Here is a 15,901-nt window from a genome sequence, read left to right on the forward strand (position 1 = left end):
AAACACTGTGGAGTGCTGCCGTGTAAATAAAAAGGAAAAAAAAGTTTCTCAAGTCGCAGCTGCACGACGTCGGGCCGCGCCGCGCCGGGGCGGGGGTCTGCGCTCTCGGAGCGGCCGCGCGCGGGACTCTGTGGTGCCGCCAGCCCCGGCCCCATTGTTTGTGTTTTCTTCAAAATATGGCAAAGGTTCAGGTGAACAATGTAGTGGTGCTGGATAACCCGTCGCCTTTCTACAACCCGTTCCAGTTCGAGATCACCTTCGAGTGCATCGAGGACCTGTCTGAAGGTGAGCGAGTGGCGCCAGGCTGTCAGTTGCGGTGGCGGACGTTAAAGTTTCCCAGCCCGGCCTCGCGCGGGGTGGGCCGCGGCCGGCGGGAGGGCGGCCATGCGAGGGAAACTTGAAGTTGAGGGACGCCGGCCGCGCCGCAACTTGCGAGCAACTTGCCGGGCGGAGGGAGCCATGTTGTCAGCTTTGTCTGCAGCGGGCGGCGCTTGGCGGACCCGGCTCGCGCGGCACTGGCGGGGGTCGTGCGGCCTCAGCGGCCCCAGGGCCCCGCGGCCCGGCGGGGAGCGGAGCCATCTTACCCGGCGGCACGACGCCTGCTCCGGGCCGCCAGGGGCGAACGGGCCCGCGCCTTCCCGCCCGAGCCCCGCCGAGGCTGTCCTCGCGCCGCTCTCCGGCTTCCTCCACCAACCAGCGCGGAAGGCGGGCGCTGGGCTCGGCCCCTCGGCGCCTGGCTCCCGGGGGCCGCCGTGCTCTCCGCGGGCGCCCGGGATGCTGCGCGCCGCCTCCGGACCGGCGCGGACGCCTCTCCCGGGGAACGGAGACCTCTCGGAGAGAAACGGTGAAGGGTTAGGAAGTTCCATCCCACCCGAGAGCAAAAGCAGGGCGCTTAACCAATTCCAGGCACTTCATCTCTGGCTTCTAGAAAGTCTGAAAGACTCTCCAGAACGTGTGAAGAAGATGCAATTAAAATAACTCCACGTCCAGGCAGATAGAGAAATAGGAAAATAGAAGGCAGTCCTTTCTGAAGTACATTTTACGGTTTACAAAATGCGAAATAGTGAGGTAATACAGAATTTAGAAAGCTAAAATGTGAGCTTCTTATTCCTTTTCTTAGATTTTATTAAAATCAGTGCTTCATTTTCAACATTTGAGACAAAAAGTTTAACTTCATTGGCGTTAAATTTTAGTTAACTGGGAGGACATCTTGGGACTTGGAAGTATTTCGACAAAACGCCTTTAAGATTATTATCCGAATTACGACGAAAAGAATTTCTCTTTTAATTTAAAAGCTATAATCTCTTCACGTAGGATGTTAACTTTAATTATAAAAGCCATTACAACAAACCTTTAAAAATTGTAAAAAGGAAGTCACAGCCCTTTCCCTCAACTCCTTTGGCTAACCATCACCATCACTTAAAATGTACCCTGTTTTTAATAAGTATATAAAGTATAATGCACATACATCTAGTGAGTGGGACATATCCTGAAGACTGACTAAAGATTAAGATATAATAGTCTCTAAATGGACTGTGATGATTAATGGAGTGTAAGGGTGTTTTGCTCATTTCTCCATTTGAAATGTAATAGCATTTCCACATCAGACCCATTTCCAACACTGATTTTCCTTTTCCTTTTTTGAACTGCCAATTTACATACAAATGAGCAAATAAACAGAGTAGGATCATGGCTGAGTCCATCCTCTACTCAGTGCAGTGTTCCAAGCATCAGAAGTTCTTTACACCACAGGTGTTTCACTAATGGTGGCCTCCATTTTAGGTCCACGTTGTACAAGAAAGGTCTAGGATATTGTTACAGTCACCACACTGGATAGTTCGAAACCAGCCATCCGCAGAAACCAAACAAGGTTCCATTTTAGACTGGGATCCTTTCACAACAGTGGTATTACTCAAGTCAAGAATATGCCTTCCTCTAGCACACTTCAAACCAGGGCACCATTATTTTAAGGTATTTTAAGCTGAGTCATTCCAAAGCTGCAAAGGAATCCTTGAAAAAGCTGCCATTCCTGTATACTCCATCTAGAGGCTCTGTGGAGTAAGAAAATGGGAGTTGATTTATCTTGCAGAAGCTCTTTTCTAGGGTCCATACTTTTGTTGTACTGTGACTTTTAAAGTTACTGATCCAAGTACGAAATACTCTATAGGGAATTTTGAGTTTACGATTTGTGTCTACCTCCAGTGTACCAATTAGCCACCATTTATTATTTGTCAGTAGTCTTGAAATATTTTAACTTTGCTTTTAAAAGCTGCCTTGTAGTTTTGCTTCAGAAGAAGACGTAAGTTGTGTTCGCGCTAAATACAGTTATTTCTTTTATAGGACTTATGTCTAGGAGTAGAGCACATTAAAAAGTGGGACTTAAAGGCTAGTGAGATGGCTCGCCCAGTAAAGCTACTACCCATACCAACTACCTGGCAATCCCCTGCGTCATGGAGAGAACTGACTCCAACCAGTTGTCCTCTGACCTCCACATAGTGCCTACACACACACACACCATACTTAACATTTTTTAAAAGTGATTTTAAGTAGGGGCTTTATTATACTTGATCACCAAGCCTATACAAGTTTAATTGGCCTTCCTGCAATTTCTAGGGTTTAATACTGGCAGTGCATCAAAATTGAGCCTGTGGCTTTATCCTTTGAAAGATCAGGCCTGCTTTGATTGCAAAGGCTGTGTATTTTCTACTAGGCCACAGAGTTTCCCAATAATTAGTTAACTGACAGTTTCCTCGGTAGCATCCCTCCGGCCACACGTGGAGATACTTTCTGCCTGGGATTACCACGGTTAAATGGAAAAGCTAATTTTCAAAATAAATAAATAATTTTCAGCTCATAACTCTAGTAGTGAAACTGCTTGATAAATAAGCATTCCATCACATTCAGACCCAATGTGTGCCTGTTCCTGAGCCTCAGTTTGTTCTTCTTAAGGTTAGATTACCTCACTCTCCGTTACCTGTCTTTACCCACTCTCTCCTATCTTTTTTAAACTCATTACTTGAAAGCTGGAAGGCCAAGGCTTAAAAGCCCAAGCTTTTGAGTAGCAGCAACCCAGCTTTAATTATGGTTCTGATTTGTAAGCTTGTGAATTTTAGATCACTTAGCTTCTCCACCTTTCAGCTTTGCTTGTATTAGTGTGAGCACGCATGCACATGGACAGAGAGTATATATGTGCTTGAGTAATTCTATCTGTATGATGAAGCGTTTACCTCAGGTCAGTCAGTAGCTCTCATATGCCCTTCTCCTTAGCAGGATATCCACCTGGCTTTGCATTAATTACTTCCTTCATTGGGCCTGGCTTTCTAAACTACTGATTCATTCTCTTCCTGACCTGTCAACACTGGTGTTGACTAAGACTCATTTTACTCCTAGGAATCCCATCCTTGTCCTTGTTATTATGCATTATTGCCAAATTTCAATTCTTAAAAATTTGATTTTTGTGTGTTTATACTTAAACAACTAATAGGCATCTTAGACATGTATAAAACTTAACTCCTGATTTTCTTCTTTACACTGACACCCCCCCCCCCCCGCCCCCAAGTGGCTACTGTTGCTTCCATTTTCAAACTTTATCTGGGATGTGAATGCTTTACACCAGTCCCATGGCCACCACAACTCACCCATGCACTGTACTGTTTCTGTAGTGAACCACTGAACCAATCTCTTGTTCCCCTGTCCCCCCACAGCTTACACAAAACACAGCAAGTAAAATGATCCTTTAAGATAAAAGGAGGGTTCTGTCACTTTGTTTAAAACCTTCAGGGCAGTGGTTCTGACTTGTGAGCATAACTCCCAGAAGACTACTGGAAAACACCGATGTTTATATTACAATTCACTTGCTACATAACAGTAGCAAAATTGCAGTTATGAAGAAGCAACAAAATAATTTTATGGTCGGATAGTCACCAAACCTTGACAAACTGTTATTACAGGGTCACAGTATTAGCAAGGTTGAAAAACTGCAGCTGCAGGGCTGGGGCTGTAGCTCAGTGATAAAGTGGGTGCCTAGAACGTGTGAAAGTTCTGGGTTTGATGCCCAGCACAGCAAAATGGTGCTAGAAGTGTTAGGCCAAAATCCTTAATGGTGGGCATTAGGCCTTGTATGATGTGGCTGTGTTGCTCTCTATCATAAACTCAGGATTTGGTAACTTCTCTGTTCCAAAAATCCCAGCCTCTTGGCTAATCCTTGAACACATCAAATTGGTTTTTTACATTTGTGGCTGTTCTACTGTTCTTTCTGGTCAGAAAATATTATTGTCTCTTCCTAGATCCAACAAGTAAGTGCTGTGATAAGACGCCAAATGCAGAACCCTGAATCTGGAAATGTACTGAAAGCTGAAAATACAAACAGCCTTAGTCTGTGGCCCAGCCAGGACCTAATAGTAACTGCTGGCTTTTAAAACATTACAAATAACAAGGAAGTTGCAATTGAAAAAGTTTCAGTTTGCAAGTATAGTATGATTCAAAGAAGTTCCCAATACTCTTCCAAATTTAGGAGATACCCACATGGGCACACACAAGAATGGATTTGTTGATGCCTTCCAGAGTGAACCAGAGATTCAACCCCTTGGGAGTGCTTAGTATAGTCTCTCTGTAATGAAGCCAAGCACAGACCACATTACAGGAGATTGTCACCTTCCTCCTAGGTTTAAAGAGCAGATTCTCAGATTCCTTCAAAGAGCAATGGTTTTAATCCTCTCAATTCTTATAGAGAATTTTCTACAAGGGTGCTTAATGAAATCTAGGTTAAATTACAAGGCAAATCTTAGGTTAGGTTTGCTTGAGTGTATCGTGTCTCTGCCTGTATGCTATATAAATACTCTGCTCTATGAAGAGTTTTGTGGTTTTAAGAATGTATGGTAGAAAAGAGTATCAGGAGTAAGCAGCCCCACTGTCTGGTTGGTATCTGATTGGCATAGTTGGTAATACAATGTAAGTACAAGTTAGTAACACAGTTATTCTGTTAGCTAGTAAGAGTGATGAGGTAACAGATTGACGAATTCATGTCAGGAGATGAGCTGAAACTTCTGAACCACAAGGAAGGTTTGCTAATGATTTTTCCATTTTAGATTTTGTGATGATTTCTGTTTCATAAGGCGGCTTTTCTACAGCAGTGAAGTTAAAAATGGAGCACAAAAAGAGGCTGGGGGAATTGCAGAGTACATGAGCTTGGACAATGGGATTCCCCTTGTTCTTTACTAAAGGAGGTCTCCAGAGCTTACTGTGCCATTTTGCTTTATGAGTACCTGTGGCAAACGTTTAGGGTTTCCCCAACTTTTTTCACGTTTTACTTGTGAGGAACACCCTCCAGGGACCAGTGCTTTATGAAAGAGAATTAATTTGGAGAAGTTAATGGAATGAAATATGAATTATGGTGAGAGAGAAATACCTAAGTAACATTTCCTTATCTCCTTGGTCAAAAAACCATTTAGCCCTTCAGTGGTCAACAGAAGGGACTTTATCATGGGAATATATAATTGCTGCCATGAAATAATGGTTTTGGTTATTTTACCCTAGACTTGGAGTGGAAAATTATCTACGTGGGCTCTGCTGAAAGTGAAGAATACGATCAAGTTTTAGACTCTGTGTTAGTGGGTCCTGTTCCTGCAGGCAGGCATATGTTTGTGTTTCAGGTAAGACTGATTTCCATATATGAATACAGAGGATTCATATTGGAGTATATTCAGGGGTGTCATTGAGATTACTTTTGGGAACTAGACAGACTACAAGTATGCTGTGTGTACAAGGTTGAGTTTGTCCTGTGGGACTGTCTTTCAGGATGAAAGTATCCCCAAACACATTCAAATGGTGCTCTGGTCAGCACCATGCATGCATCTGCGGGTGGGATAGAACAACCTTATTTTGGTAGAGTCAGCAACTGCAAGGCGAAGAAATGTGTTAGCAGATAGAGACGTATGACTTGAGCCATTGGAATGACAGTCTAACACTTCACTAAAGCTTTAGTCTAGGTTTGATAGAGGAGCACTGGGACAAATCCATCCCCCGTTAGAGCTTGTGAGGAGAAACACTCTTAGTGTAAATCCTGTTCTCAGATGCCTCGGACAGTGTTCAGGACTTTGCCCAAGCTTTAGACAGTATCTTTTGTGAAAGAGTGTTATTTCTCCTGCTTTATTAAGTTGCTACATAAAACTAGTCATGTTTTCAATTATCCATGCTTCTTAGAGGGAGATATTTGTAATACTGCAAGGAGTAATAAGCTAGCTTTTAATTTTTGTTCGAAGTATTTCTGCCTAACCAAATCTTACTGCAGGCATAATCCAAGAGAAAAGTCTACTTCTTCCTGCACCTGGCCTCTGTTTCTCCCTTCACAGAGAGGACAATTTCAATGAATCCTCTCTTTGAAATAATTCCGGGGGTTGGGGATTTAGCTCAGTGGTAGAGCGCTTGCCTAGCATGCGCAAGGCCCTGAGTTCGGTCCCCAGCTCCGAAAAAAAAAAAAAAAAAAAAAAAAAAGAAACAATTCCCTTAGTAATGGGCAAGGAGTTGCTTAAGTGTTAGAGATGCCGCCTCTTAAATACAGAACTGAATCTGGCCTGAATGTTTTCTATTAGGAAACCCCAAATAACTTATTGTATATAAATAAATGGCTAAGAAAGGCTCAGCATCAGTAATTTAAAGGCTGTGATACTTTAATTAAAAGTGTCATGAAACTGAGTTGTGAGTGTGCATAGCCTTGTGAGAGCCATAGCAACACAACACAGCTGCCTAAGGAAGCCCTGCAGTCTTAGGCAGGCCTGGTGCCTCTGCTCACTACGATACGTAACCCTACTAATGACTTACACATAAAATTATGAGGAATAAGGCAATTAGCAAATTACTGACATAACTAGCTCTATCTATAATTAAAACTTTTTTTATTCCCATTATATAAAGAGGCATAATTTCCTTGGACCCACAAGCCTGGGGACTACACACTGTACTGATTCATGGTGTAGTAAAAGAAGGTCAGCTTAATTTGTAGACACACACACACACTTTGTATTGCTGTAAAAACTTGTATTTGGTTTTAAAGTGAGCCGTTGGGAGTCTTGTGTTTATTTAAGGTAAGAGACCTCTAAGCTTTTGGCTTGTAGTGCTGTGAGGAAAATCTCATAGAAATATGTAGCTTTTTGTTGCTACAGTGTAAATGTTGCCACAAGAACAGAGAGCACTGTGATTTAGGTCATGTGTTAGCCTATGCAGTTTTCAAAATCTGACAGTTATTACCAAAATTAAACTAAGGCAGTTTTAGTTCTGTCCTATTTTTCTGTTTTGCCATTTTGCTTAGTAGAGTTAAACATGACTGTCTGAGGAATGGGTCTAAGACTAGCAAGGAGATGTCCAGACATCTGCCCAGTATTGGACTGGGTCAACAAAAGGGATCCCTGTCACTTTTCCATTCTCAATGACCTGAAAGGTATACACATTTCTTGACCCAAAATTGCTCAAGTTAAATCCTTTGGCAAACAACATTTTTAAACATTAGTGCAATTACTACTAATTTGCTGGGTGGTAGGAACTGTACCATCTTCACCCATTTCTAGGTATCTGAGAATCCCTGAAAGTAACACTGCGAGGTTGAGTAAGGTTTGTAGGACAGACTGTATATGCTACAGGAGTGTCTATATCCCCACCCTTAGTGTCTGTCCACAGGGACCATACGCCCCATCAGGACAGGGACTGAGTAATGAGAAAATTCTAAAATAATAAATTCTTATAGCTGCATTTAGATTAAGACATATATAGGAAATTTGTGTCAAATAACAAGCACATAAAAAAGGAAGCTGCTACCTTGTGAATCAAAAAGGACTTTGGAAAGTAGGTTTAATAAAGATGTCAAGAGATAAATTTGGGTGAACATTGGGGGAAAGAATTTAAAGCCAAGGGGCTGTTTGTGGCACAGAGGAATGAAAGATTTCCAGCTCATCTTAGAGAACTTAAGTTTTACACACGCACACACACGCACGCGCGCGCACACACGCACATTATAAAGCTGTAAAGACCCTAAAGAACTAATGTGTCTAAGGTTTAAAGCCTGCCAGGGGTACAGGAGTGGATAGCTGCGTGTGTAAGTGGCAGCAATGTGAACAGCAGACAGGAACTGAGGAGATGAGTAAGAAATGGGAGTTGGGAGCATTCTGCGTAACAGATGAAGGAATGCCCAGCCTTTAGAAATGAGACGATGAGAGTGACAAGGGAAGCGAAGAGAGAAACTGAAGGTGACTGAAAGTTTTAGTCTCTGGATTTGTATGGCTTCTAGGTCAGCTCTGTGTTACATATACAGTAAACATAGTCTTAAAAATTTCCAAGCTAAAAGCATTACTCAAGTGTTCATATGCACAGGATATGATGCTAGTGTTTCCTTTGTTTACTATGCAGAATGGTGCTTTAGGTTGTACTTGGATCGCTCACACATCACTGTCTGTCTGTCTGTCTGTCTCAGAAGTCTTGCTAATGAGGACTGTGGACACAACCCTAGCCTTTCCTGGCATTTTTAATGTCTTCTAGTTTTGTTGTTTCACTTTCTTAATTCCTTTAGGTTCATTATGATTCAAAACATGATCTTTGGTGTCCTCTACCTAAATAGTCTTTGACTGCATTTAATTTCCACAGTGTTTGTGGCTCAAACACAATATAATTTTCATTTTCTCAAACTTTGCTATAGTTTTTCAGATCCATTGCCCTTTGTACTCACTGTTTGTGTGTATACTTCTTAGTTAGTGGTGCTGGGCTTGAACTGAACCACACCGTGACCTCTGTCTGCTGTCAGTTTTACATGGTTTACTACTGAAGAACCTGAGGGTCTTGGATAGATAGAGGAGGGAACTGATAGAACAAACACTTACTAGAATGGACTCTACGAAACTCAAGTTGGTACATAGTAATTTGGGACTGAAAAATAGGACTGTAAAAGGTTAGGATCACTACAATGATTGATGTGGTTATAAATAATGAATTTTATAATGAATATTATATAATTAATCACCATACAGTAAAGACCAGAAATTATTTTTCTTTAGCTATAATTATGCCTGCAAGTACTGAGTGCACACAGTACTACCACAGAGAAACTTACCCTTATTTTCTAGGTATAAGTGAATCCCACCAAAGAACATTGGCTAGGTGGGTGTGGTGGTGTCCACCTGTATCTCTAGCACTCAGGAGGCAGAAGAGAGTGACTCTAAGGCCAACTAAGGTCTCTAAAGGCCAAGAATAAATCGAAAAGACATCGCACTGACGGTCTCAAGCAGTGCTAGGGTAGCTGTTGCTCACCCGCTAGTCCTGCCGTTCACGGCCTTTGTGTTTCTTTCTGAATTACTCTAGGCTGATGCGCCAAACGCGGGGCTCATCCCAGACGCAGACGCAGTGGGGGTAACAGTTGTACTGATTACCTGCACCTACCGAGGTCAAGAATTTATTAGAGTTGGCTACTATGTAAATAATGAATATACTGAAACAGAATTAAGGGAAAACCCACCAGTAAAACCAGACTTTTCTAAGGTAAGTTTCTTTTCTTCTTTTTCTGGGATATTTTATGTATTTACATTTCAAATGTTATCCCCCCACCCCCTTCTTCTATGAGGATGCTCCTACCCCCTCCCACCTCAATGTTGGCCCTGGCATTCCCCTACATTGGGGGATCCAGCCTTCACAAGACTTAGGGCTTTTCCTCCTATTGATGCTAGACAGTGCCATCCTCTGCTAAATATGCGCCTGGGGTCATGGGTCCCCCCCCCCCCTGTGTACTCATTGGTTGGCGGTTCAGTCCCTGGGAGCTCTGGTGGGGTCTAGTTCCTTGATATTGTTGTTTTTCCTATGGGGCTGCAAAGCCCTTCAGCTCCTTCAGTCCTTTCTCTAACTGCTCCATTGGGGTCTCCCTGATCAGTACAATGGTTATCTGCAAGCATCCTCTTCTGTATCAGTAAGGCTCTAACAGCCTCTCAGGAGACATTCATATCTGGCTCCTGTCAGCAAGCACTTCTTATTTGGTGGCTGTATCTGGGATGCATCCCCGGGTTGTGGCAGTCTCTGGATGATCTTTTCTTCAGTCCCTGCTGCACTCTTTGTTCCTGTATTTCCTCCCATGAGTATTTTGTTTTCCCGTTTAAGAAGGACTGAAGCATCCACATTTTGATCTTCCTTCTTCTTGAGCTTTATGTGATCTATGAATTGTTTCTTGGGTATTCTGAGCTTTTGGGCTCATATCCACTTACCAGTGAGTGCTTACCATGTGTGTTCTTTTGTGACTGGGTTACTTCACTCAGGATCATATTTTCTAGTTCCATCCATTTGCCTAAAAATTTCATGAAGTCATTGTTTTTAATAGCTGAGTAGTACTCCATTGTGTAAATGTACCACATTTTCTGTATCTGGGTTCCTTCTAGCTTCTGGCTATTATAAAACAAGGCTGCTGTGAACACAGTAGAGCATCTTTTGGGTCTATGCCCAGGGGTGGTATAGCTGGGTCCTTAGGTAATACTATGTCCAATTTTCTGAGGAACTGCCAGACTGATTTCCAGAGGGGTTGTCCCAGTCTGCAATGGCATCTTTGTCAGCATCTGCTGTCACCCGAGTTTTTGATCTGAGCCCTTCTGACTGGTGTGAGAGGAGTTTGATTTGCATTTCCCTGATGACTAAGGATGTTGAACATTTCTTTAGGTGCTTCTTTAGGTGATTTCTTTCTTCAGAGGCTTGAAGTTCTTGCCATACAGATCTTTCACTTGCTTGGTGAGATTCACACCAAGGTATTTTATATTATTTGTGGGTATTGTGAGGGGTGTCATTTCTCTAATTTCTTTTTTTTTTTTTTTTTTTTTTTTTTTTTTTTTGGTTCTTTTTTTCGGAGCTGGGGACCGAACCCAGGGCCTTGCGCTTCCTAGGTAAGCGCCCTACCACTGAGCTAAATCCCCAGCCCCTCTAATTTCTTTCTCAGCCTGTTTATCCTTTGAGTAGAGGAAGGCTATTGATTTGTTTGAGTTAATTCTCTATCCAGCCACTTTGCTGAAGTTGTTTATCAATTGTGGGAATTTTTGGGGTCACTGAAGTATACTCTCATATCATCTGCAAATAGTGATAATTTGACTTCTTCCTTTTCAATTTGTATCCCTTTGACCTCTTTTTGTTGTCCTAATTGCTCTGGCTAGGACTTCAAGTACTATATTGAATAGGTGGGATTGCTTCAAGTTTCTCTCCATTTAGTTTGATGTTGGCTACTAGTTTGCTGTACTGGTTTGCTTTTACTATGTTTACGCCTTGAATTCCAAGACGTTTATCATGAAGGGATGTTGAATTTTGACAAATGCTTTCTCAGTATGAGATGATCATGTGGTTTTGCATTTGTTTATATAGTGGATTACACGCTGATGGATTTCCATATATTGAGCCATCCTTACATCCCTAAAATGAAGCCTACTTGATCATGGTGAATGATTGTTTTGATATGTTCTTGGATTTGGTTTTCGAGAATTTTATTGAGTATTTTTGAATCAATATTCATGAGGGAAATTGGTCTGAAGGTGTCTTAGTCGGGGTTTCTATTCCTGCACAAACATGACCAAGAAGCAAGTTGGGGAGGAAAGGGTTTATTCAGCTTACACTTCCACATTGCTGTCCATCACCAAAGGGAGTCAGGACTGGAACTCAAGCAGGTCAGGAAGCAGGAGCTGATGCAGAGGCCATGGAGGGATGTTACTTACTGGCTTGCTTCCCCCGGCTTGCTCAGCTTGCTTTCCTATAGAACCTGAGACCACCCAGCCCAGGGACGGCACCACCCACAATGGGCTGGGTCCTCCCACATTGATCACTAGTTGAGAAAATGCCTTACAGCTGGGTCTCATGAAGGCATTTCCACAACTGAGGCTCTTTTCTCTATGATAACTCCGGCTTGTGTCAAGTTGACACACAAGACCAGCCAATACAGAAGTCCTCTTTCCTTGTTGGGTTTTTGTGTGGTTTAGGTATAAGTGTAATTGTGGCTTCAAAGAATGAATTGGGTAGTGTTCCTTCTGTTTCTATTTTGTGGAATAGTTTGAAGAGTATTAGTATTGGATCTTCTGAAGGTCTGATAGAATTCTGCACTACCTCCATCTAGTCCTGGGCTTTTTTTGGTTGAGAAACTTTTAATGACTGCTTCTACTTCTTTAGGAGTTATAGGACTGTTTAGATGGTTTACTTGATCCTGATTTAACTTTGGTACCTGGTATCTATCTAGAAAATTGTCTATTTCATCCAGATTTTCCAGTTAGTTTTGTTGAGTATAGGTTTTTGTAGTAGGATCTGATCATTTTTTGAATTTCCTTAGTTTCTGTTTTTATGATTCCCTTTTCATTTCTGATTTTGTTAATTTGGATACTATCTCTCTGTGCCCTCTGTTACTCTGGCTAAGGGTTTATCTATCTTGTTGATTTTCATAAAGAATCAGCTCCTGGTTTTGTTATTTGTTTGTTTTGGTATAGTTCTCTTTGTTTCTACTTGGTTGTTTTCAGCCCTGAGTTTGATTATTTCCTCCCCTTACTTCCCTTTTACCTGGTTTGCAAAGGCTGATAGTTCTTTTGCTGTCTGCTATTATGGTCATTGCTTATTATGCTTAAGTGCTTCATTGCTGATCCCTTTGGATATGAATTTAGTCCTCCAAAAAGATGAAAAGAAACACCCAGCTTGCACATGGTAATCTAACTTTCTTAGTACTCACCATTTAAATGTTTCTCTTTCTAGCTTCAAAGGAATATTTTGGCTTCTAATCCCAGAGTCACAAGGTTCCACATTAACTGGGAAGATAACACAGAGAAACTGGAAGACGCAGAGAGCAGTGACCCCAATCTGCAGTCCCTTCTTTCCACAGATGCACTGCCTTCAGCATCAAAGGGATGGGCGACGTCAGAAAACTCACTCAGTGTCATGTTAGAATCCCACATGGACTGCATGTGACACGTGCCATGCCATTAGTACAGATTAAGCTATTAAAACAGAACTATCTCCCTGAAGTTCCGTAAGTACATAGTCAACGTGAAATGTGAAGAATTTGTTTAAAAACATCCTGTAGAAAGTTTATAAGAAAACCAGTATTTGAGCAAATTGTGGAATATAAATACAACTATTTTTAAGGACTTTTTTTCTCTAATGTGTTATTTTATTTGTTCATGAAACTAATCTGATTAAAGCATATATATTATTTTCTTCTCTTTTATATGTAATTAAAGCACTTATAAAAAGAAAAGTTATCAATTCTTAGACTGGGTTGTAAAGGTGTTTTAGCCTCTTGGACAATAAGATTTATCAGCTTTTAAAAGGACAAAGTTTACTTCAACTAAAATGATTTTTCCTGTGAAGATAGTATCCTTATAATTTGACAAGAAAATTTCCATTCTGTAGTAAAAAAGATAGATTTAAAATGGGATTTGAAATCAATCACATGCCACCAGGGTTTTTCTAGGCCATCCCAGTGCATCTTACTACAGTTCACATTAAACTGGACTTCTAGTTTTTATATAACAAATGCGGCTGCCTTTGAAGTCCTTCTGACTATCGTGTATGCTTTCCTACATCTAAAACTGAGAAACTATGATCCTAAGCCATCACTGTCTAGAGAGTCCAACACATAAGAGCAAACATAAGGTCTCTGAAGTGTAAGACTCCATTATGATGGCTCAGATCTGCTCACTCTTTCTGCTTACAGGAATGCTGAACGTGCGTTGCTGGCACCATTACTATTGAAGGGTGATTTAGGAAGGTCTAGTCAGCTTCATCCTGGCTAGCGACTCTAGAGAGTATGTCTTACCTTTTGCAGCCACACTACCCCATATCCTTTGGTTCTCATAATGTGTAAGATCAGGGCATTATCTGTAGTTAACATAACAGCTTAACCACTTTTTTTTTTCTCAGAAGAATAGTTTTAGAAAGGAATTCACCAAATAAATGGGCCAAAAGCTTATTTTCTTTAATGAGAAGTAAATCCTCAAAGTTTTGATCCATTAAATTGACAGTACAATATTCTCAGTTGTTATCAGTGATGATGCCCAGGATAGCCATAGGTTCAAGTTATGCAGTGCCTTCACATCTAAGCTTTTATACTGCACTTTCAAAAGCATTTTGAGGAAAAGGAAGGGGTATTTATTTAAATACAGACTCTATAAGTTGTAATATATTTCTTGCTTTTTTTAAAAGATAAATTTGTGAAACAAAGTCTTGTTAAATGTTAAACTTTGAAATTTAAGACTCCATATTACCCAGTTCATAGATTTTAAAAATAAATATTTCTGGCTACTAAAATGATTTGAAAAAAAAATCTCATTTTGTCTAACTACAATTAGGAGAAAATGTTTAAGACAGTTCAGTGATCAGTACAGTAAGAATAAGTTTGTCAGAAATAAAGATAATTAAATCACCAAGTAAAGCAACTCAGTGCAGTCTTAGATTATAGAACCACTTTGTGATGACATGCTTAGGTCTTTATACCAAACTTTAAATATATGGCCCATAGTCACAAAAGTCGGAGAAATAAAATACTGCCTTTTATTATTTAAATGCAATAGCATTTAAATTTAAAAGTGAAAGAAGAATAGAAACATTTACACATTAAGAACTAAGAAACTAGCATGCAGGGATTTTCCTCCTGATTAGCCTCATTTAAAAAGACATTATGTCTGAATTACAGTTAAAAGGCTTATAGACTCCGCTCCACCCCACTTCTTTTGAGATATGGTCTCTCAACATAGCCCTGGCTGTCCTGAACTTTCCTTAGACCAGTGTAGCCTTCAGCTCACAGACATCCACCTGCTTCTGCCTCCTGAGAGCTGGGATTAAAGGCATTCGACTCCACACCCTGCACCACTTCCTTGTTTCTATCAGTATAAATAAATGTCTGGTGAATACGTACACATACAACACACACATATGCACACACACAGTCCACACCGCTGAAGAGCTAGGGGAGTAGGTTATGATGGTATGGAGTTGAAACATTTCAGAAGTCTGAGGAGGCACACATGCATTTGCTCATTCACAACCCTTTCTGACCCTTCATTTCTGTTCAGTCCATGGGGGCTGTCAACGTGGCCCAGTCGGTAAGGTGCTTGCTGCCAAGCCTGGCTACTTCAGTTCAGTACCCAGGATTCACATGATAGAAACATTCTCCCACAGGTTGTCACCTAACTTCCATATATGCTCACACAAACTAAGTAAATTAAGGGTAATGCAAAATTTTAAGACTATGACATGTTTCCTATCGCAGTCCATAGTATAAAATGCCATATGACCATGCAATGCAAGTATACATTTATATTAGGTTTTTCAAGAAAGTAGCCCTTCGCTGCCCCTACTGTGTGCAGCCTGACTCTTGATGGATTACAGGAGTGCCAAAGCCCACTGACATCTTTGAGTGGGTAAAAAGTAGCAATTAAGTTCCTACAATTACAAAACCTTTACCAACCTTTTTTCTCACCTTTGGATTATGATCTTGACATATGAAATGAGGGAGGAGAGTGCTAATTCACTTTCTATTTATATTATCACTAACACTTGAGAACTTCTTTATTAATAGTGGCCTGTTAGATGGCATAGGCTAGTGCTTGGCATTCCACATGATTGGTTGGCAGTCATTTCATGGAATCATACAATGTCACTCAGCCACAAGGATTTCAAAGTATATAGGGGTGGCTCTTTATTGGCCTTCTCTTTTGGTGTTGTCAACTCACAGAGCCCATCTGACCAACACTTATTAATACAGCATTTACAGTCCCCAGATAGGACTGCTGGGATATTTTTCTTTTGTGATGGGTTTCAGAGTATATTAGATAAGAACTTGGAGAGGAGACTACAGAAGCAAGGTTATCTTAACATGTAATAACACTGGTAAACTATGGGAAACCAAACTCCTATTGTAGAA

General features: G+C 41.1%; 3 protein-coding genes across 6 annotated transcripts in view; 1 reads left to right on the plus strand and 2 right to left on the minus strand.

Moving 5' to 3' along the window:
• The window catches only part of Mcm9 (minichromosome maintenance 9 homologous recombination repair factor), a 102,919-nt gene that overhangs the window by 67,197 nt on the left and 19,821 nt on the right, over nucleotides 1-15,901 (minus strand). The window contains exon 8 of one of the 4 annotated variants that reach the window (XM_008773009.4): nucleotides 1,095-2,051. The exons of the other annotated variants lie outside the window; for them this stretch is intronic. Within the exon in view, the coding sequence (XP_008771231.1) occupies nucleotides 1,987-2,051 (65 nt within the window). The 3' untranslated portion in view covers nucleotides 1,095-1,986. Of the gene's footprint in view, nucleotides 1-1,094; nucleotides 2,052-15,901 lie in introns of those variants that run through there. 4 annotated transcript variants of the gene reach the window in all.
• Asf1a (anti-silencing function 1A histone chaperone) lies at nucleotides 111-14,957 on the plus strand. Its single transcript, NM_001106389.1, has 4 exons — nucleotides 111-285; nucleotides 5,536-5,651; nucleotides 9,343-9,519; nucleotides 12,733-14,957. Exons 1-4 carry the CDS (start codon nucleotides 177-179, stop codon nucleotides 12,943-12,945), a joined length of 615 nt encoding a protein of 204 aa, NP_001099859.1. The 5' UTR covers nucleotides 111-176; the 3' UTR covers nucleotides 12,946-14,957.
• On the minus strand, nucleotides 327-866 carry Mcm9l (minichromosome maintenance 9 homologous recombination repair factor like). The gene has a single exon (XM_039099284.2). It carries the CDS (start codon nucleotides 864-866, stop codon nucleotides 327-329), a length of 540 nt encoding a protein of 179 aa, XP_038955212.1.

This window comes from Rattus norvegicus, chromosome 20, assembly GCF_036323735.1.
Source record: "Rattus norvegicus strain BN/NHsdMcwi chromosome 20, GRCr8, whole genome shotgun sequence".
Classification (NCBI taxonomy): Eukaryota; Metazoa; Chordata; class Mammalia; order Rodentia; family Muridae; genus Rattus; species Rattus norvegicus.